Below are 24764 nucleotides of genomic sequence, written 5' to 3'. Positions count from 1 at the left end.
TTCTGCCGCGTGAATTCCACTGTGCATACCATATTTTGTTACAAGTGCATGAATATAATATCGTTTCGTATTACAACGGAATTTCGCACACTTATAACTATCGAAAAAAGAATTTATTCGGTCATCGTTAAGATGTCATCGTAGTTTTATGATCTCAATATTGTGTATAAAATACGAAATTCATTATTCACGCTGTAAATAAACTATAAAGTCACAGCAAACCATCCACTTGAAATAAAAATGGAAATAATACATTATAGAAACTTAAGCGTCATAAGCTAACAATAAATACTGTAGACACTACTTATGGGAAATATAAATTAGTTATAAGTGAATGGAAAACTTAGACGTTTCTGATCATGGTATAAATACAATTTATGGTTTGTTATTATTTCGAAAAAACTAGAAGATAATATAAAGAAAAAAACTTTTTAGAATGCCATAAAACAGAAAGGGGAGATTTGAATGGAATAAATGAAGAAAAATATTGAAATCGTATTGAAATTGTATAGTAAAATCAAGCACGGCTTTACAGAACTTTATTCAGATGCCACCTTAGGAGCGAATAAGAATACATAGGATATTTTATTTATTTATTTATAAATATAATTTTTTAAAGAATAAACCATTTATTTGAATATCACTAAACACTAAGTATTCCACATTTCCACGTAACCAATATAAAAGTTTAAAATTAAGGTATACTTCTTTTTCATTATATTTTGATAAATTTAATGACTAAAAGAAACCAATTTAAAATTTGACTTTTTGTATGAGAAATGATAATAATATTATAATTATACATATTATATATTATATTATTATTGATTAACATAAATAGATGTAGCTACTGCAAAATTGAATCTTCTTTTTTTTAAAGCTGAACAAAAACTTTGTCTGTTATATAATTAATAGGTATTAATATTTTAGCGAACTATAGTCAGAAAACATAAACTTGTTCATCGGTCATTAAAGATTTTACGGCTGTTGATCTCATTTAAGTGCATTTTATAATTTACAACAAACATAAACATAGCTGGGAAACACTCTTTATAATGGTCCATTATACGTTTGTGTATGGGATATTGGTTGTTTCGTCACAGATTGTCTTTATTTAAACAATAGAAAAAAATCTTTTTTGTACAAAAACTGCAAGCACACACATAAGCGGAACACATATTATAAGGTTTACGTTCATGCTGAACATAAACATGGAGTATGTTATTTAAATAAATTAGGCTTGCATCTCCACTATGTAATTTTCCATGATCGATGTAACATTTTCAATTTCTAAAAATAATTCCTAAAAATTAGATTGTACACAGATAATTGTTTGTATTAACAAAAATATTATGCAAATCCAGATGGAAAATGAGTCAATAGACGAGAAATATTCCATAACGAGTTTAGTATAAATTACAAGTTACATTTTTAACAACGCTTTCTAATAGCACATAGTTATATATTTAAATAAAGCGATCGTTCAATAATAAATTTAAGATGAGATATTACCATAAAATATATAGTTATGAATGTAAAACTTATGATAAATTAAGCAGTGTACAATAATGTACATAATATTCACATTTTTATTGTTCACACTTTAGTATTAGAAGGGTAAGCAATACAAAGCATCAAATAAGCGAAATACTGTATAATATACTGAAATGTGTACCTATTTGCCTAATCTGCTTTTAAATTAAAAAGGAAAAATAAATCGTGGTTGGTTTCAAAATTGCCAATCATATATTTGGTTTTTGTATTTAGTGAAACATTTCAAAAAATAATTATTTATAGCTTACATCGATAATTATTGGCACTTCACTTGTATTTGAAAAATCATGCGCGTTGTTTATATTGAGTCTGTCAGCGAATGACTCATTCAACATAATTATATAATACTTTATTACCGTGTTGTCTGCGTTGACTCCATATTATATTATACGATTTTAATTAGTAATTAATAAATGTAACTATTTTTTTTAATGGGTTGTAGAAAAATCATTTCGTTATAATCACATGAAACAAAATTATATAATCCAGTGACTGCTGAAGATATTGGTTAAATGCAAAATCATAAACGGAGCCTGTTAAGCGTTGAATATATTATTTTATGCCCACTGATAGATGTCTGAAGCCTGAAGTTGAAAATAAAATATACATAAAATTATTTATATATACATATAATATTATACTTATAGGTACATAGATATATAATAATATATATAATATACATATATACCTCAATAATACACATTTCAATTTCCATTTAATTTCGCGTGGAAAGTCCTTTAAAAGTTGAAACTTTAAAACGGCGAAGTCGCAAAGTAAAAAAAAAAAAATAATAATAATAATATGAAAAAAAATCTCATTTGAAAGGGAAATCTTTTGGTCTTTCTGAAAACCCATAATTCGATTATAATTCCGGTGAAACATAAAAAAAGACATGTAAAATATCCTACGTGATTATAGTAATTATTTCCCACAAATTGTTTTCTGTGTACTTATATATTCTATGATTGTTTATAACTTAATTGAAGGTCCTTAGAATTCATTTGTAAAAATGTACAATTTTATTGGTTTTAATGATGTTATTTATAGAATGCAGTAGCCAGTAGGTATCAAACAATTTGGAAGATTTGGGGAGATGAATAAAAGAAATGGTCACATAAACATAATATTATTATGTTTGCAATGTTTAATATTATGTTATAACATTCAATAAGGTTTCATTAATTCATATTCTTTATTCCTCTGATTGTTATTACTTATTTTCTATTCATAGAGACTTTTCAGTAAACCTTAATATAATCGTAATGTCAAGAAAAATATTGCAAAAATTAATTTTAGCTTTGCTCTGTCGTCCTGGCAACAAGGTAAAGCAGCGTAATCTTTTTTGAACGTTCTCACATTCGACATATTATGCCTGTTTGACAAGCTATGGGTTCTTTTTATTCTAGTTTATTGTCATTTTAAAGTCAAATTCTTATTCATATTTATTTTTTCGTAATATCAGCGTTTTCATCCACACTGGCATTATTATCTGTCCATCTTGCCAATCGATCGAACGCCACTAAGATATTATACCTACCTATAGTTTGAGCTTAGTGTTCAGAAATTGCGTCAATATTTATGTACCCATATATTTACATGACTATTTTTCATTTTAATAACAGTTATAATAATGCATAATTTAATATTATGTTAGGTGGTGCATAATTTATGGGATGTTATTTTACATCAATGAACATTTAAAAACTATAAGCTTACGTTTTTAAAATAAGAGTTTTTGAGGAATACGTGTATCATTTAGCTTAAGTAAAATTAAAAATTATAAGAAACTGAGAATTAAGACAAATTGTGTTTATATTATAAATCAATGATGAACTGACATAGATGCATTTTATAGGTTTATAACAAAAAAATTATTCGAGGAGTGTATTGAACAATCAACTTATAACCTTTTTGAAGAAAAACGTTACTAATTCAATAAACAGTGAACACACAAAAAAAATTAATATGTACACTGGCTTTAAATCTTTGAAAAGAAAAATAAAAGATAAAAATTAAGCAGAATAATATAATAAATTTAAAAAAAAATACCTACAAATGCATCCTTTTATTATTCATTCAAAAATGTTTAATTACAAAATACTTTCAAAAAGAAATAATAAAAAATATTATCATAAATTCTTATAATTATGCAAACAAAATCGATAATCTTCGTACAATTTGTGCTGTAGATACCTGTCCTGTTATAAATTATATAAACCTAACCTGACCTATTAAATCATATTTAAAACCACACATATCGCCGTTTCCATTTCGTTTGTGTTGTAAAGTTATCTCATTCTAATGATATTATATTATGAAGTCGTATCGTCATAATATAATGTAATATACTTGAGGTCGCCTATATCCTAACCTGCAGTATTAGTTGTTTCCTTCTGCAAGTGCGTAATATAACAAAGTTAAGTGCAGCAGTTCAAGTTTAGTTTCGTCAATCTTAATATTAGAGTCAATTAACATATTATAAATAAACTTAAAGTTAACTAAACTGGTGAAATTCTTTTTTCAGATTTTTAAATTTTAAATCGAAATTTAAGTGTGTAAAATAGTACACAGTGTTCATAATTCAAAGTATTAAAATATCGAAAAAAAAACCTTCAACAAAGCTATAAACTTGAACCTCTAAACTTAAATTTCCTATTGTATGCACTACACACACTGCCATACAGGTGTGGTGTCCCCTTGAATATTTATTTGACTCTGTATACATTATTTGGGATTCTTTTAGTGAGTTGGATGAGCTTTATTAGTTTTCCAATATTAAGTGTGTGTGTGTGTGTGGTACAATGCGTTGTACACCGTTTGATGATATAATTTATCGCTCTCAAATTGTTACCCACAGTATAATATATCTACAAGTGAATGTAAATTTAATGTAAAACGCTGGTTGTTTATTTGTGTTTACATCGAAATTTCAGAATTACCATTATACCTATCTCTTTAACGCAGGATAAATCCCGATAAAACGAATAAATTTAAAATTCCATATTGAACAGGAATTCCGTACGTAGATCCGCCTTAGGAAAACGGAGATTAATATTCTAGAGACTCAAATAGATACCACGTATTTTACACACCCGTCAAAGTTATCTACCCAAATCTAAATTCCTGCGAGACTAAATCCCACGGGCGTTACGAGACAAGTGTCCAACGATGGAATTACAATAGACGACTACCTATTTACAGTTCAATAATATTTTTACGAAAAATTTAGAATGTAACTTAAATATTTAACAACGCTAGCCATCATAGTATTATAAAAAATATGTTACTTCGCTATTATTTGTTAAATTATCGATAGTTATCTATGCATTAGAATAATGATAATAATTTATTTTAAGCCATATAAAAGCAACATATTATTATTATAATAAGACACATTTTCTTTTGGAATATCATAAATGTAATTTGTCATAGATTCAGAAAATAAATAAACTACTAAAAAATATATTAAAAGGAGAATAATTGTATTGTACAATTCAATATTCAGGTTAGGTTACATTTAACATATGATCAATCAAAACATTATCATGAAAATTAAAAAGATTTAAGATAAGAATTCAAAAGAAAGAACGATTCATCATTACTATTTAAAAAAAAAAATAATTATTGGAGGTATTTATCATCAAAAGTAAAAGTTAAAAGTAATCGATGAACAATAATGAAATGACATTTATATTTAGTGAAGTTTAAAACATCATTGTTATACTCAATAGCAGTATTAATAATTACATATTAGCACTTGACGTATACATTATTACAAAGTAATTTGTTTAAGACTTAAGGTTATAATAATTGCAATTCGGTATTTTGGTGAATACATTTTGCTATAAAAATTGGGTTTCCGACTTTCTGGGCCTAATCATAAGGTAGGTATTTTGAAGAATGTATTACACATATACAAGTATACAACGAGTGTGAGAAGTCCAAAATAAAAGTTGAACTATTCAGTGTTTGGAAAGAACGTCGTTCATGAACGCACCGTGTTTACACGTTCACGTTCATATTAAGTGAACGATACTCGAACGTCACTCGTTTCTATTAAGTTCGAAGTGAACGTGAACGGCGTTTATATTTTAACGAATTTGAACGATTTTTATGACTCTCAATTTATTAGTCATTTAATAAATATATGTTTAAACATATTAATTAATTATTATATTATACAATAATATTTTTTTATTATGATTCCTATTATAAAAAATTTAAAACAATTAAATGATCGTGAACGAGTTCCTTTTTTAAGGACTGAATGTGAACGAACTAATACAATTCATAGAAATAACATAGAACTAGAATTCAAAATAAGTGAGACATTCATTTAATTCAATATGCTACCATTCAAAATTTGAAATGTTATGAATATTATTTTTTCATGTTTACTTTTCAAGCTGAAAATACGTTAAGTGTGAAATTTATTTGATTGAGTTTATTTTCTGAAATTTCACATACTTTGGAATATTTTACGTATTTTTTCAGTGTGTAAGTTGCATACCTATTACAATGTTTTTATATATATGCATATTTTCGTAAAGAAAATTGACAGCGTTCATTAAGATTTATGTGAGCTGGTGGAAGAATACACGTTATTTACAGTGAGGAGTTTTAATCAGGGCTTGGGTAGTCTATAAAATTCATATTTTGTTTTTTTTTTTACCTACTTAGTTGCATATGTATTTTTTTTACTATTAAATTTATTGCGCAAAAAAAATGAGCTTTCATAAAGTTCATCATCACCATCAATTTTCTGTAATACGCGCATATAGTGTAATATCCTGGTTGTCTGTTGCATAGGTGAGTTTTTTTCATCCACATAAACCTCATGACCTTTTTACATTAAATTGACAATAGTCTTTTTGAAATATCTATCTACGTGATTAAAAGTAATCGAATTGAAATGTTATGTATTTTTCATATTTGATATGCATCACAGCTCAATACAGTTTTGTAGAGTTTTTATTATTTAATGTTCGTACTTTTCTTAAATTCAGCAGGAGCAGTATGAATAAATCTGTAATCACTAAAATGTTTACATATGCTTCAATTATTTATAATATATTTACTGTAAAGTGGTAAAAATGCAAAATATAGATTTTATGCAATAATTTGTATCTAAAAATGTAACTTCCTCGTTCTTCTCGGAATTTAGAACAAAACTAAAAAACATTATACTCGTTGTTATTAATTGTTATTGTTGCTGTTGTTGATATACAATATGGTTAGACACTTGAATGCTTGATAAGTACATACTATATTACATTTATTTAAAGAAAATATATGGTGTGATGCATGATATTAGATTATTGAATGAAAGAAATTAAAAAGAGTGATATAAACCATCTCTATGGTTAGGAAAGAAAAATTCCTTTAGGAGCTATGTCACTAATGTTAAGGTATCAGTTCCGGAGATTTGACTGAGGTTAAGAGATCAAATGAGGTTTGATAGTATATATATATATACATAGTATATAGTACTAGAGACATCTTCATCCAATGACAAAAAATATTTTCAACTTCAAACTTGTATACAGTACAATTTTCAAACTTTTAATTTTTGTAAAGAATTACTTGGTTCGTATTGTTAAATTTTGAGTGGCATAAAAAAAAATGTAATTGTTTATAATATATTATACTTATTGAATTAAAATATTTTAAGAAATTTTAAGCTTTAGGTAAAACTAACATTAATAATATAATAATAAATAATGTAGATTTAAGTTGAGACGCTTATGCAAGAATTAAAAGTTTTATTTTAGAAATGAAACTCAATTATTTTTTTCCTTAATCTGTGTCTCATTTGATTAGAATATAAGTATGTCGATAGATTAGCCACAGGATAATTATTGCGATTTATTTATTGAATTTGTGAGAAAATAATTCTTAAAGTAAATAATTTAAATTAATGATATTTAAAAGTTTTAATAATTGTTTTAATGGCACAATTTTCTATATGACACATTTATTGTTATTAAATAATAACCTATTATATAAATATTTAAATAATTGTTATCTTTTATTTGATGAACAAGAATGAAAAAATAATTTAAATATATTTTTGTCTTAAAAATAATAATAAACATTTTATACACAATTAGTGTATGTATTCAAAAATATTATACAAAAGTAAAATATTCATGGTAATTTCTTTTTCAAAGCACATACCTACAATCCGATTTCCTAATGAACTTTGTTTTGTACCTTTGTAAATTACGGCTTGTGTTTTGTGTTATAATTTTATTTGTTCTAAAATGTTTAAAGTATATTACCATTTTTGTGATGTTTGATTGAAAATGTCAACTAAAATTATAAGGTTAAATGGTTTTCATCTAAAAACAAAAATTATAGTATTTTAAAAGTAATGTAGGTTTATTTTATAGAATGAAATTTACATAATTATTACAAAATTAATAGTGGTTAGAATATCTAATGTTATATTATAATAATCTTTAATAATTAGAATTTAAAAAAATTTAATTTAATATAATACTGCATACTATCCTCCCACAAAAATTTAGTAGAATAATTTATATCGATATGATGATGATTAATCGGAGGTATCTATACAGTGTAGATTCTACACAACTTAAACAAGACTAAAAATAACAATATTATTTTTCAATTTTTAATTTTTTTTTTTTTTACTTTACTATTAGTTGTATTAGTATATTATATTAGTTATTGTACTTTTAAAGTACAAATACGAAAAAAAAAATGTATTATTTATTCAATGAAATATAAAATAATATCAATAATACACATTGTTTCACTTGTAAGCAAAATATAAAACGTACAGAACGCGATAAATCAATGGCTATATAGTTAATTAAAACGGCTGTTAAGCATTTCAAATAAATATTTCACTATAATATTATTAGTACCTATTTTAGGTGGCTACCAAGTACATTTTAAGGTTAAATGCATGCACGTTATGACAATAATACTTTTATAGGAGTTTTTTGGGATTTAAGATTTGTCCTGTCTCATGTTCTTTATGGTCGAATAACAATAAAGCTTTTGTATAGATTCATCAAAAATGAATTTTGTCAACAACTAGACGTATAAAAAAAATATTTTTTTATACTTATCCTAATTATTAAAGAACGTACCTTTATTGTTTTTAGAATAATTAATATTGGTTTTTCGACTCAACATTTTTATTTTGTTTGTATTAAGTATAGTCGAAGTTTCTAAAAGTTTATAAAACCCTTATTTATCAAATGGAAATTTTGAATATCTAGTTGATTGTTAATTGTTATTACGTCGATTTTTTTTTTGATTTTCTCTGAAACAAAAAGTTCCTAATAAAAATGTTAAAATATGCGGTACATCTGTTTTCAACAAAATCGAACATGGATATTTTGTTGTACATATTTCAAAAAATAAGACATTCTTCAACTTAAGCCTTGATGTTTTCAGTTTTACGATATAATTTATTCAAGTGCACATTTATTTTATAGAATCAATTTCAAATACATACCTAAATACACATAAAAAATAAAAAAATAATTTTTTTAAATTCAATAAATAGGTAGATAATCATTGCATACTATATTATTATATAATCTTATATTATTCAATTATTATGTATATATTTTACAATCATAGTTCTAGTGATAATAGACCTATTATGTACAAATGCAAAATATGTACAGGATAATATGTCTGGATTTTAAGGTTTAAACGGTGAAGGTATATCACTTGAAAAGTGCATATACGACATATGTAATACTAATCATTATTTTATAAAAAAAACATGGGCGATAAATATTGTTAAGTGAGTGTTTGTTCCGAACACTTTTATTTAATTCACGGATTATGGTTGCGATATTTAATATATAAACATATTTTTTTTTTTTTTTTTATTGAACTAAAGCCCGGTAACTATAGCCATTAGCTATTCTTAGTGAGGAACGGTTGGTTTACAACACTACGTATTCAGTTCTGTATGTGTGGCAGGGATTTTGTTGCTAAAACCCCTGCAGGTGGTCACCCATCCGAGTGCTAGTAACGATAGCCGGTACGAGCGCTTAGAGTGTTGCTACAGATTTGGACAGATTGAGCCTTACTAACCCGTTTAATATATTTTGAATTTCTTGATAGTTACTTAATTATTTATTTTTACATTTGTCATATTATGTCGTAAGGGGCCTCAGATTTTTTTTTAAAACATCTACGCGACTGCACATTTTATTATTTTTTTTATTACATGATAATAAGCACGATACACACACACACACACACACACACACACACACACACACACACACACACTCATGCGATGATAATATTATTACAATCAAGTTATCATGCGGTGCTGCTGACTCTCAGCTCATAGCTGCAGCAGCGTTTTGCGACAAATCGAATGTAATATAATGTCATACATAATATTATTATTATACAATACGCGATATCGTAAAAGAATAAAATAACTTACGGAAAAGTTATTTTATAGGATCCACGAAAACTGTCGGAGGGTTTCTGGGAAGGGGGGCGGTCGGAGACGGAAAAGAAATCTCTAAGCAAATAATACGACGATATTCGACCGCGGGCGACGGACTATATACGTATCGTGCTCTTACGCGGTAAAGCCCACGACGAGGGTGCGATGGGAGAGGGTATTATGTGTGTATATATAATAAAATATATAAATTCATACACGCTAGATCACAAAAAAGAGATCATTGTGTTCCACAGCTGCAGTTCCTGCTGCCGGGAAGTCGTGTTGTAACGCTATATCATGCGCAAAAAAAACTTTTCACTACCCGACCGACGAAAACGTCAGCCAGCGTTTGAGTTTTGGTTTTTTTTATATAATATACTTATATATATATAGGTATGCACTTTGTTTTGCTTTTTTTCTTACGCCGTCGACCGCTGTAACCCTTTTTTCCAGCTTTTTCACGTCGTCGTCGTCGCTACCGGATGATATATCCCTCCTCCCGACTGCGTCCGCGAGCACTATTCAAATCCGATATCATATCGCCACCGTTTGTCCGTCCAAATATCTGTCGACGTAGCCATATGTATAGTGAGTTTTATGCTTTTATCCGGGACGCGTGGCGTGCACGCGCATATTCTACGGCCAAAATCTCCCACAGTCAGCATGGCCTGATGGTTAGACTGACAAAAAATAAATAATAAAAAACAAATACTCACACACACCCACATTCTCTCATAATAATCGAATCCCTTGTAAGAGTGAACGGAAATGTCGCGACTGACGCGTTTTTGAATTTTTTTGCACCATACATATATATACCGGATACTAGGTATATAGGTGCTCCTCAATCTGGAAAAAAATAATAATGTAAACCGACAAGCACCCGTCACCGCACTCCCGCAATATATTGTCATAAGAGATAACAATACAAATCCGGATGTTCGACAGCCGATGGTTTTTTTTTTTTTTACAGCAATACATTTTTTATTTTATAGGACCCTCGCGTGAAACGGAATATTGTGTCATCCTCGACGCGAACAACGCGTCTGGTTATTAATTATTAATAATAACTGTTGTCGTTATAACACCGCCTTTTGTTGTTCGGTGTATTTTCCTTACCTGTTTAATAACTATTATAAAGCATTTCATATCATATCATATCCACGGTTGAAGGCATAAGAAAATATTTAGTGAAATGTACAAAGGGGAGACGTCTAAATTGCTTTGCACTCCTACACAAAATCCTGCGGTCGACTTGATTCGTCGTCAATATTGACTTTTATTATACTTTTATTGAACTCTGTAAATTATTATAATTTCGTTTTACATGTGTAATTATGATACAATAAAAAATGTACTCATGTGGTTTACATGTATAATATGAATTACCCATATGATATAGTTATATTCTATAAGCAACACACCTAATGTGCAACAACAGTTAATGCAATATATCCTACTATATTATGTAAGTAGGATCCAACCTCCCTCGGTATTTATATCAATCAATCGTAGACCTGTATTGAATTTAATAAGACATAACCTAGTAGTGTAGTGTATACAAATAAGTGCACATCATTTTTTAATATAAAAAATGTACTTGGCATATTTTACACATTTTAAGAAATAATCATCTTATACTTTGGGAAGGGGAACTAAGGCCCCGCTTTTTGAAACGTTTGATGAGTCCTCTCAAGCCACACCCTCACAATTTATTTTTATGATCGCTGGTCTATCCACATATTGTTTTGTCCGTTTACTATTTTATTGTGTATTACACGCTTATTGTAAATGGTGTAACCGATTATCAACGATATAAATTGAACAAGGTAAACTATGTAATATGTATATTATGATACAGTGAAAAAAAAACAATGAATATAAAAAGAATTATTAGAATAATTACCCAGTTAGGACAAAATAATTATAAATTATAAAAGTTGGTACGTATGTAATGTTGTAATGATTCGATTTGATTATTTATATATGTTTAGTTATAACTTATGGTTATTATATTTATATTTTTTCTATTGAGTCAATAAATATGCATTTTTATAAAATTGTATATTCTATTTGGATTTCAGCAATCACAATTAAAATGTATAATAACCAACTAGTTAAAATCTGTATAGCTTTTTAGAAATAAATTTCGGTTTTTTTATAATTGAGTTTGGAGTGTTCGAAGTACCCGTAATATTGTAAGGGGATTAAACTTTCATAACAATAGAATTTACATTCATATTATAATGGTTGCACTCTTAACTAATATTTTAGGTTTTCATAAAAAAAATGCATATCTCTCATACACGTTTAATAGGATGTTAACAAGTTTCGCGACGACTGTGCACTTACAATTCTCATCTACATTTCATGTACGTACGTATTTTCAATTGGCTTACAGTCTACAGATACGTATGAAATAATTTTTTTACAGCGACTGCAACTTTTTATAATATTTCTGTCTCATGAACTTGTCTTTTTGTTATTACACACAGAACTGGTAGCGGTTGTTGTATCACATGTAGTAGGTACCTACACAATAATTATTTTCAATACTTGACTGACATACTTTAATGCATTGTTGATATTACCAACCATTAATTCACTTTCAATAATAAACTAACAATAATTTACAATTTACGTGGATACAATTTAAATCATGTCCATTATTTTTGTGTATAAAATATGTATAGTCAATAATCATATACTACAGCCCATTTTATGATAGCTATTATACGTTTATAATGTACAACATATAAAACATTCATATCGCTATTATTATAAACATAAATTATTTGTTTCTAATTTTTTATTTATTCTCTAATTAAATCTTTGAAAAATTATCTATTAAGATAAGGAAAAAGTGAATAGAAATTTGTTTCCTTTAAACCACTTTTATGTACAAGACTCGGTGACTTCTAAAATTATCCACGAGGGTCCGATAAGTTTAAATTAGTGAATCCCTACAGTTACCTATATTTTTTTTTATTTTGTAGAACTGAAAAGGATATTAATTTTTTTCTATTATCCATTATTAATACAAAACGCGTAATATATTATGTTTATAAATATCAGTATAATTTGTAATTTCTAATGGAAATAAAGCCATCATAAAAATCGAAACAGAGCGATGCTTAATCAAAATAATTTTCACATGATTTATTTTAATTAAATTCTCTTTTGAAATATTAAATATTTTCGTATTATATAAATAATTCACTAAACAGTTTAAGAAATGCCAAACAGTTTATTTTCATTTAGAATTGTTTTAAAAACTAAATTACAAACATACTATTATATTATAGTGTCTAGAAACGATATCTTGAGAGTTAAGATATTCATAAATCATAATAAGCTCGTAGCGATATTCTTTAGTTGTCAATTAATCAATTAACACAAATAAGATATTGTATTGTATATTCATATAGGTAGGCAAAACATGATTTTAATTATTATAACATTTTTTTTGGATGGCATTTAGTATATTTAAACGACAATTTAAAAAAGGGAAAAATACAAACTTATCAAAATAAAATCTTCAAATAATTATTTATTTTAACTTACAGTACCTCCAGATATATTGGACTACCCGACCAGCACCGATATGGCGGTGAGGGAAGGAGGTAACGTTTCGATGCAATGTGCTGCGTCCGGATTTCCCACTCCCAGTATTACTTGGAGAAAGGAAGGTGGCCATTCGATATCCTTAAGCCCCAACACAGATGGTAAGTCATAATAAATATAATTACTAGATCAGAGTATATAACACTAGAAATCATCAAATTAATATTTTCTTATCAAATATGGTTAAAAGTATACATTGCAACCATTATTATTTTTCAATAAATTAATGACTCACAAAGTACTAAGAGTTAATTAATTAATTAAAAAAAAAAAAAAATTGGTTACTAATAGCACACCATAAGAAACTGTGGACTTCGAAATAATACTAAATATCGATTTTAATTTTAATTTCAACTATACTTTTAATGAAAAAAATGAAAAGGTAAAATAATAGCTGGAGTAAATAATATCTGAGTAAAAAAAATTAGGTATTAAAAGAAAAAATATCCAGGTAGGAAAAAAAATTGTTAAATTATGCATAATTTATATCTAGAAAAGGGTTTCTTATTAAAATTGTTAGAATACATGTTATACGATAGTTTTCACCGAAGATAATGTAAAAATTCTACAATTTAATAACATATATGTACTCAAATTTAAGTTGTATTTTATTATTCTCATATCTTACCTGTCATTATCGTCACATGAGTAATATTTAGATGTAGAATAAATATTATTAAGCAATGTATAAGTATATACCAATATGGTTCGACTTGCATGGTGAAAAATAACCATTATGTGCATATATATGTACTTGATCACAAAATAATATGTTATTGATATATTATTTGATAATAAAAATATAATTATAATATTTCAACAGTATAAAGTAGTTATTATGTTATAATTAGAACCTGGACTTTTATGTATTTACATCAAACCATACTATTCTATGTATTTAAAAAAATTATACAAGTACCTATTTAAATAATATATTAAATGAACCATTTATTTGAGAAACGACGTTACAAAATTCATAAAAGGTTATTCTGAGAAAACAAGAAAAACTGTTTTTACCTACTCTACCAGTGATACATGGTTAAACTCTTTCATACTGATTATTTTCAGTGGTAAAATTAAACATTTTTTTTTGGAAATGTTCATACATGATCCGTCTATCATTTGATTACGCATTCCACTCAATATTTCAATTTGTGATATTTTGTGACTTACGTCGTTTTTGAAATAGGTGGTTCAAATAGTTTTTAATTTATTATTATTGATTTGAAAAATGTATAAAACGTAAAGAATAAGTATTAATATTCAAAATCGCTAAACATATGAACTATCATTGTCCATAGATTACATAAAAGCGATAATGACAAATATACGATTGATAATTTATTATCAGAGCTTAAAAATAGGAATACAATATATTATTTAGATTAAAATGTGTTGTTTTACTATCGTTCGAACACGGGTTGAAATCGTTGGAACTTTAAGGGCACTACGAGCTTTGTTGATATCGACTGCGTATTCACATAAACACAAATCGTTTTCAATACAATATATGTATAAAAATATATTGCAAAATAGCGAAATATATACCTGACATAAAACTCGGCTTATTTTATTCAGAAAGTAATTTAGGCAACTATACAATATTATATAGTCAAATTCAGAGCCCTATTTTAATTGTAATATACCATACCAAGGGGCGCGTTTTATTTGAAAACACATAATTATTTACATAAGTTATTATTGGAATGAAAAAATAAAAATTGCATACTACAATACTTTCCAATATATAGACTACCGTGTTAACTGTCACTACTGCAGCAATAACATTTAATATTATAATATGACACGTATTATAATAGTCAATTAATGTACACGTTATTATTTATTCCATCGATTTTCGTAACACTGCAATGTCTTCTTAAGTTGAACCGATCATTATTTAACATGCAAGGGACTATAATATACTGTGCATTTGTGTCCTCTCATGATATAGTTTAATGAGACAATGGAAAATACATCTTGGCGCGATTTCGCATCGTGTAACAACGGTGAGCTTGTTACGAGCGCTGTTTTAACGTTTCAAACGCATGCATACGGCGTTCTTTCTTTATAGCCATATTTTCATAACAATGTCAAGCCCATATGATGATGATGATAATAATAATAATGATGATAATAATAATAATAATAATAATAATACTCTTTAGTCTTGACTTTTGACTAATAACCGAAATAACGACATCAAAAGTTATACAGCCGTATTATATAGTTATTGCCTCTGGATATCGCGCCACCGTATGCCGTAGAAGAAATAAGGATACCAAACATAATATGGTACAGAGAAAACTATCCGGAAAAAAGTTCAAAGTTATTCGATTACCTAACTATATCTTTGTGAATCTACTTTAATATAGCAAAACGAACAATTTAAATACTATAAAACGGAACAATTTTTATGGTTCTTGCGACGAATTATTTATTTTTATTTATTTTTTTCATATAACAAAACAGACTCCTCCGGTCGATATTTTTACAGCTTGCCTATATATATATATGCGCGTGCATAAAGAATGCACAGTATAAAAATTTAAAATTTAAATTCTATAAAATATATCGATTAAGTATAAAATACGTCACCTATATTATGTAGACAGGACAGGTAGGTGGTTTAGGTAATGGGAATTGTTCAACACTCATTTTTCCGGAATGTCGCGGAACTATTTGTTGTTTTTTTTATTAATATTATTATTATTATTTAATTTGTAGAACAAATCAGCGCGTGACGTAGATTTATCGGCAATACCGCCGTAGACTTACGAGATTAATGGAACTTTGCGCGAATCACATTTTGAGCGTCCTGTTTACGGAGTGAATACCGTTGCGACCGCGAGCCGGCCACTGTGTCGTAAATGTGTAAGTCTTCGCGAGGAGTGGTGTTTGATGCAATTACAATATCACACTGTACATAATATAATAATATTTCAATATATTATTTTATAAAGGTCATACACCGTATAGTATTGTACATAGTATTCACTATACATAATACGTAACGGCTACATGCAATATACGGTCTGAAACGCCTAAAAGGGACAGCGAATGTTAAACGATTTGGTTTCTATCCAAATCCGTTTATTCATTGCGACCTAATTTATTTGATCTCAAACTTTCATGGGAGAACTTTCCATTTTTTTAGACGGTTTTGTTCTTAAAACTAAAATATCAAAATGCAGATTAACAATGAATTGCCTCTATACTATTATCATGTGTTTCAATCATACACATAATTAACATTTATAATAAAATTGTGATTTCAAGATTTAACACATTTAGGCTTTAGATTTTAAAATAATTATTGCATTTTTTTTTTGATTCAACGATTCAAAAAGCTTGCAAAAATTTGGTATTGATTAAAGTGAAACTTGTCTTATATCAAGTAGTAATTTTTCTGAGACAATGTAATTTATTCAGCAGTATCTTTTAAACATTTATCTAAATATAGCTAATATTTTTAAGCTAAATAATATATTATAATATTTATTCAAGTCGATTTATGTCATAATATATTGTAAATTTGAATTATTTTAAATTAATTATCAAACTTATAATAATTACTTCGTAAAAATTATGTTAATCTAACGGACTTTGTAAAAATACTTACATTCTAAAGTATTCAGGTGTTTTAAAATAAAACTGTCATGATTGTTGTAGCATTTTATCATCAAAATATTATTATATAAAAATTACAGAAGGAATGATAAAATGTAAGAACACTGTGTGCTGACTGAATAACTTACTCCAAGAAATGTAAGTGGGGAATAAGGATTTTTTGTAATTTAATTTATTTTTTACAGTGTTAAAAATCTGTGGTTTTTACATTTGTTTATTGTTTTCATTGTAAAGATGGTAATTATAAAAATGTCTAAATATAAGATAATAATATATACAAGTATAGTTTTTAATTATTTGTTTTCTCTTATAATATTGTAAACAAATCTAACTAGTTTAATTACCTAACTAGCCTACCTATCATCCAATTAAATAATTTAAAGTTTGAATATTCACAACACTCATATTCAGGCATTGAAAATAATGTTAATATTTATGAGTTTTATAATATTATGGGTATATAATTTTTTTGATGGGTAAATATGGTAAATAATTTATCTCATAAAATATTAACAACTGTTGATGTTTTAATTTTTAATGTTATTTCTTATTATTAACGTCCAGCGTGGTGTTTATATTATAAAATGTATTTGTTTTGTAGTAAAATATATAAAACATTGACCGTCTGTGGTAATTATAAGAGAATACTTGAATACAATTTATTAGCTTCTTTGAACACTTTTCCAAACTCCCTACTCAAATCTATTCAACTTATTCAATTATTTTCGAATTAATATAGTGGCATTAATGTAACTCTTGTACAATGAACTCTAAAAGCTGTGTTTTTTGTGACATTTCATTCAAACACAATATTGGCTAAACAATGTTTAATATCATTATTTTATCTTAATAAAAGGTTATATTATAATTATGTAATAACAATATAATATACCTAACCAATAAATATTCAAAAATAACAATTTTTATAGTTTTTAGATCTCATTGTATTTTACCTAATGGTTATAATATAGCAATAATTATTAAGGACATAATGTATATAATTATGTATTGAATAATAATAATAGTATAATATAAAATATACATTAGAACGAATGACAATATTACTTAAGTATAAATAATAACTAATAAATATGTAGAATAAGCAAATTGTTTATTATACACGATATTTAAACATGGACAGGTAACGTTTTAAAAAAAGTAATGGGAGAATGTTATAAACCTCCCGTTTCGTAATTTTTGGTGTAACTATTTTCGCTTACACATTACAGAACACATTTTGGCTGGTGTAAAACGTGGATATCTGCCTCTCAAAAGCGTTAATTTGATGGGTGTTGAAAGTCACGTTAAATATACAGTGGGTGGTTGCATGTGGGTCAAAATTAATAGGTTTTCCAATACAAATATTCATCAGAGAATTTTTACATTGTAGGACTTATGGGATTTATGAATAGGCTGTGGACTATCACGGTTATGGTTTAGTAATAATATGGGTATAAATTACATTTTCAAATAAAAAATACCGTAGGTATCATTCGAAAATCTAAATTTAATGATACGTTTATGTGCAAATGAGAGAGATGATTATTTTCAACTTTTTATTCGGAGGCCTGGAGATATAAAACAATTTTTCACAGTTCAAAAATGAAAATAATATATCCTGAAATAGGTTTTACATTCGGTAGACAGATAATTTCCTTATACACCAAGTAAATAAATATAAATCTACTGTGTATAGTATTTAAAATTATATACATTTGTCAATATACATTAATATGTAAATATTATATTAATGTATTGACATTAAGATTATTATAAGCCAAAATACGACATTATTAGCTATTCGATTTCCTCGAATGTATAGTCGATAAAACGGACACCTCGTTTAAAGCACTGAAAAATCGTATACTCGGATCTGTGTACAATTATTATAGATATATTGAGTGCTCACGGTAAACGAATTATTATTATATTATATTATTATAGCCATTGCATCTTGTATTTCGCTACCATTTACACGCTAGAAATCGTTATCGCTCCGTCTTAAGCATTTAGTGTCGTGGTGGAAAATGGCCGTCGTTAAAAAAAAACGCACATAAAAACTGCTACTGAGTTCTGGATAAGTGCGGGTGTAACAGACGTACTACTACCGTTAAGACGCAATCGGTGACAGCCTCTCGATGAGTTTGATCCAAAAAGAACCAGGTGCATTTACAACGGAAATTGTTGAGGTAGTGATATGTAAAATGAATATTGTATCGTTGGATCGGTGGGTTGTTAGGGGGTGTATAAAAGATAAGTGTCGATTACTAAGGTTCGGAGATGACTGGTCGCCTGGAAAACTATAGTGATTCCAAGAATGGTGATCAACTAGTGCAGGTAAACTTGTGTCAGGATCCACTTAGTATCACCAAAGATGTTTTATTACAAAGTTTGATCTAGGTACAATTCTTAGTAAGCCGGATCTAGGGTTCTAAGGATAAAAACCCTAAATATTCCAATTTGCAAATGCGTTTCAATATGTTAAAAAATCGCATAAAATAAAGACATATTTAGGTAATCTAATTAAGTTTATCATACATATAAATAAATATTAAGACCTCACAATTGAGACACATTGAGTTTAAAAAAGAACAAAAGAAACACTATAACAGTAATCGCAACAAAGATTGACATTTTACATTGAATACATCACAAACAACGAACCTGCTATGTTTGTCTAGTTATTTTATTTGTCTTTTACAAAATATCGGATTCATTACCTACGTGCTTAAATCATAAGTGTCTGTTACATAAAAGTAAGTTGTTACTTTAATTTCAGACTATGCTCAACAGCCTTTGAGACACTTTTGAGTGTATTTTGAAGCACTGGCATAAACAAAACCTCAACATCGATCTCTCTACCTGGTGAATATCATTACATCTATATATGGGTATTTAACTCTACAGTAATAGAGATAATTGAGGTCTACATTTTTTTTAACGATCGACTTAATACAAACTAAAAATCCTGAATCTGATTTATTAATAATGATCAAAATTTTCAAAATTCTTCAAAATACCACATACCTAATCAACCATTTACGATAGACCACACCTATTCGAGGAGGTGTTCGTGAAATTTGTTCATCTACATATTTTACAGAGTTCTAATTAACTACCACGTGATTCCTAGTAACCCTCTAAAATGTATGAAACAAAAATGATGATGTTTTCTTAAGCTAATAAAAAGAACAAAAAAATAGCCAATGATTAGTGAGACTGCTGGGTGCGGTTACTTTCATCAAGTAATTTCATGCTATATAATTATATCCAATTGATTTCAATCATCAAATTTTCTTATTTTTCGCGAAATATAGATTGCATATACGGTATATATTTTTAATTATTTTAAAAATATGTACACACGGACGCATACCTTGATATTTTTGTAAATAATAGATATGTATTCAAATACCGTAATTTCACAACCAATATAATCTGTATACCTAACAACTAATATAATATGTTTGACGTCACCGTGTATAAACCATTTTCAAGATACTTTGTTCTTTTCAAAATGTATAGAACGTTTGACCTGTTTTATTATGGATTGTACACGGCAGATCCGTTAGGGATTTAACAGAATGACCCAAAGTGAGCGTCAAACATCAATTACCCTTTTCCGCTGCCAAAGCAGAAATAAAATATCAGGGTTTGATAAAGCCCGTTCGCAAGACGTGACGAGTAGGATGTTGAAATTTTGATTTTTTTTATGTAATATGTCCATTTGTCCGTGAAAGTGGCACGTAATCACCACCGTATACGTCCGTCTGTTATTTTTGATCAGTATTTTATACCAAATTCTAAACGTCATCATACACACAAATCATATCTTCATATTGTACGTGCAACTCAGTTATTTTGATGAGAGCTTTAAACCAAACATTGAAATATAAATTAATCCATACAATATAGCCAACAATAATAGCTGTTGATTCCTTACTAAACAGTAAATCCTAAAATCATATATCCCCCATCTTTTAAGTTCATTTGAAGTTTAAAATGTAACCTTAATTTATGCCAGATTATCGTATATTGAGTCGTATTAGGTACTTTTCAAAAATAATTTTGTTACTAAATCAAAAATTTTGATTATTATAATTCTCAATGATTAAAATTTGAACTATTTCTAGGTTTGTTGGGATTATTGTTTTAACTATAAAGAATATTCTCCTAATTATAACGTATAGATATAATTCTGTTTTTTTTTTTTTAATATACATTGTGATAAAACTTAAAATAAATTGTTATATCTATGTCAAATATATCAACTATAAATATTCAATTGCACTCCATGGTAGAAAATGCTAAATAAAAAATTCGCTTAGGAAAAATAATTTTTAACCACAAATAGTATAATATCAGTCAATATAAATAATTAAAATTCCATATCGTATATATATTATTTTGTTAGTTTGTGCTCATTAATAATTTTGAAGATAAATATTTCATTTCATAGATAGATAAGTACCTATAATATTCAATAAACATGTTCAATGACAATATGATTTACTTTATTCAAAGACTACTCCTCATCTTCTTTTTATATAAAAAAAAATAAACTCGAATATTTACCAACCTAAGATTTTTAATTTATTTTTGCCTGACTCACTTTCTGATAAATTTACTATTTTTGCAAATGAAATGTTAATGAACTCTGTGTTTCTGCTTAATCGGTGTTATTTATTTATCAATTGTTATCGGTAGCTGTAGTATACGATAATTCATAAAAACACAATTTACAGTAAAATTACTATAAGTGTCAAGAATGTTGGATAAATGATCAATTAAAATTATTGTAATTATAGAGGTTTTAAAGTAATAAGTCATCGTACAACATACCACACATATAAAGATATAAGATACTACATAGTTAAGATGAATAATAATAGGTACAATAATACATAAGACATTACATATTATATATACAATTGTATAACTGTGTGCTTTTAACGACAGTTATCTATTTTGAAATGCATACCTATGACATATTATTGTTATTAATTTATTGATTATATAGAATTCATTCTTTAAGTAAATGAAGGTGTGTTACAAATAATAACGATCTTTCTAAGTTCCTACTGACGTAGATAAAATGTGAGAGCGTGTTATGCCTTTTCGGAAGCCAATTATTATTAATTCTCTCGAACACGTACAATTATCTCCAATATTCCTGACATCTCTTTCTTGTAGACGTTCTCACCTGTAAATTGCTTCTTAGACGTAATTGTTTACGGCTGCTCGATTCCTATTACGGGCTAATAACACGTTACATTCAACGTGTCGACGTAAATCGTGATTATGGAGTTTTAAGCAAAAATTGTTAACAATGGGATAAGAAATAAATAAATGTAATAATGCGATAACTGTCTGTCGGATGTCACGATGGTTGTTAAAAAAACAATTGGAAGTTATCTACTGATAAATTTCGGTACAAACTGTAACACAAGTATTTTTGCCTGTACAAATTTTAAAAGACCATGCAGTGGGCGAAAAAATAAATCATCAGAATGTGAGCTTGTTGTTTGTGTACGGCCGTCATAACACAGATTGTGTATTCAAAAACAATATAATCAGAGGAATTGTCTTGTTTTTTTGTAATATATATTTTAATTATTAACTACCTTTTATTAGTATGAATGACTATAGTTGACTAAATAGTATGTATATTGTTTATGTATACATAAATCTATGCATATCTTTTTATCCTGCACTGAACCAACAATTTATTTTTAAATAAATAAATAATTTTTAAGCCTAGGAATTAATTATGTAGTTATTTATTCGTTTTTTATTTATTATCGTTCTCTAACACAACATACCTATACATTTTCTTATAATGTAGAACTGACAAAAAGTACAACACATGCACATTTCTATATAAGTGTAATGTAGCTCGTTACATATATTACTGACATAGTTTGAAGAGAAAAATCGCAAGATATTTTATTGAACAAATTGACCCATTATAAAGGCTGGAAGGAGCCTATTCATTTCGTGATTTATTACCTAAAAGTCTGACCAAAATACTTGATATAACTGAATTTTAATTTTGTAAAAAGATTTAAGTTTCTATATAGTCTCTCTTTTAAGTTTTTATGGAAATCTATTTTTGATATTTCAATAAAATGGCTGTAAAACCTATATTTATTTCTAATTTTTTTTTTTTTTAATAATCATAAGAAATATTTAATCAAAAATCGACTTTTGCTGTAATCGATAAGCCCAAATATTTAAAAAAAATATAAAATCTGATTATTTTAAGTAGGTGTTATCTAGTCAGGCGTTAAGGTGTAAATTGGTTTCAATGAATTTTCATAACAATGCTCATCAAATATACACAATAGAAAAGGTCAATCTTTAATATATTATTATGTTATATAATACACTCGTACATATTGTTTTTTTATTATAAATCTGTAGTTACATAATTTATTTCATTAATTTTATTTGACCACTTTTATTCAATGGAAAAATGGTGTTTCTATTCAATCAATATTAAATACTAAAAACATTCGATCCGTTGATACTCTATATTTAAGCCTCCTACACGCCGGTGTACCGAAATTGCCTATATGACCCGCCAGATAACAAATATTATTATTAAGAACATATCGATAGCAGGAATAACAACTTTACTCTTATTGAATTCTAAACGAAACCCTTACACTAAACTTTGTTTTCATGCATTTGTATATCGCAACATATATGAATCATTATAGTGTTAAATTACTGTACAATTAATTGTTCTTTGCATGTGACTAATACACAGTATTTCATATGACATTTAGACGTTTATCGAATTAATTCATATCAGTAATTTATGCCTCAGTCATAATTTTGTCTTAACAAAAACAATAGCATTGTTTAATGTTATATCTTACCTCCCCCTACTGCCACAATAATAATAATAATAATGGAGGGTTACCGACGACAAATCACAATAACATTTTATGGCACCGCTCTGCTCACTAAAATCGATTTCGCTGTAAAATTCAAGACACCGAAGTATAATATAGGTGTTACACATAATTATATTATGCTAGTGTATGATTATTCAATTAATGCTTTCATTATAGCCCATTGAAGCATTGTGTATCGATAAAATGGCATAATTAAACCAACAGAAGTATAAGTGAACACAATTAATTCGATTTCACTATGTGCATTGTGCGTGGAGGAATGTGTTATCCAAGGTGCACAATATTATACTTATTACTTAGGATAGACACGTTAAATGCTGAGCACATAAATAAAACAAACCACACGTCGATACTGATATTAGTTTAAAAGTTTGCCGCTTTTCAATGCATGTGAATTGTACACCGACAGAGGTATGTGAAATGTGGCTACTCCGCGAATTGCATTAGGTGAAAACGATAATGTGCATTGTAATTTTTTTCGGCTTAAATAAAAAACCACTTAAAGCATTTTTAAATAGCACGGATAACATAATACGGTTAGCAATATAGGTGGATATTTGTGGGGTTGGTCATGATTG

General features: G+C 27.4%; 1 protein-coding gene across 1 annotated transcript in view; it reads left to right on the top strand.

Moving 5' to 3' along the window:
* LOC111029603 (neurotrimin-like) overlaps positions 1 to 24764 on the top strand; it is a 146287-nt gene that overhangs the window by 92685 nt on the left and 28838 nt on the right. Inside the window, exon 4 of the mRNA XM_022308665.1 lies at positions 13576 to 13734. Within this exon, the coding sequence (XP_022164357.1) occupies positions 13576 to 13734 (159 nt within the window). The remainder of the gene's footprint in view (positions 1 to 13575; positions 13735 to 24764) is intronic.

Source organism: Myzus persicae, unplaced genomic scaffold (assembly GCF_001856785.1).
Source record: "Myzus persicae strain clone G006 unplaced genomic scaffold, MPER_G0061.0, whole genome shotgun sequence".
Taxonomy (NCBI): Eukaryota; Metazoa; Arthropoda; class Insecta; order Hemiptera; family Aphididae; genus Myzus; species Myzus persicae.
This window is presented reverse-complemented; position numbering and strand designations above follow the sequence as displayed.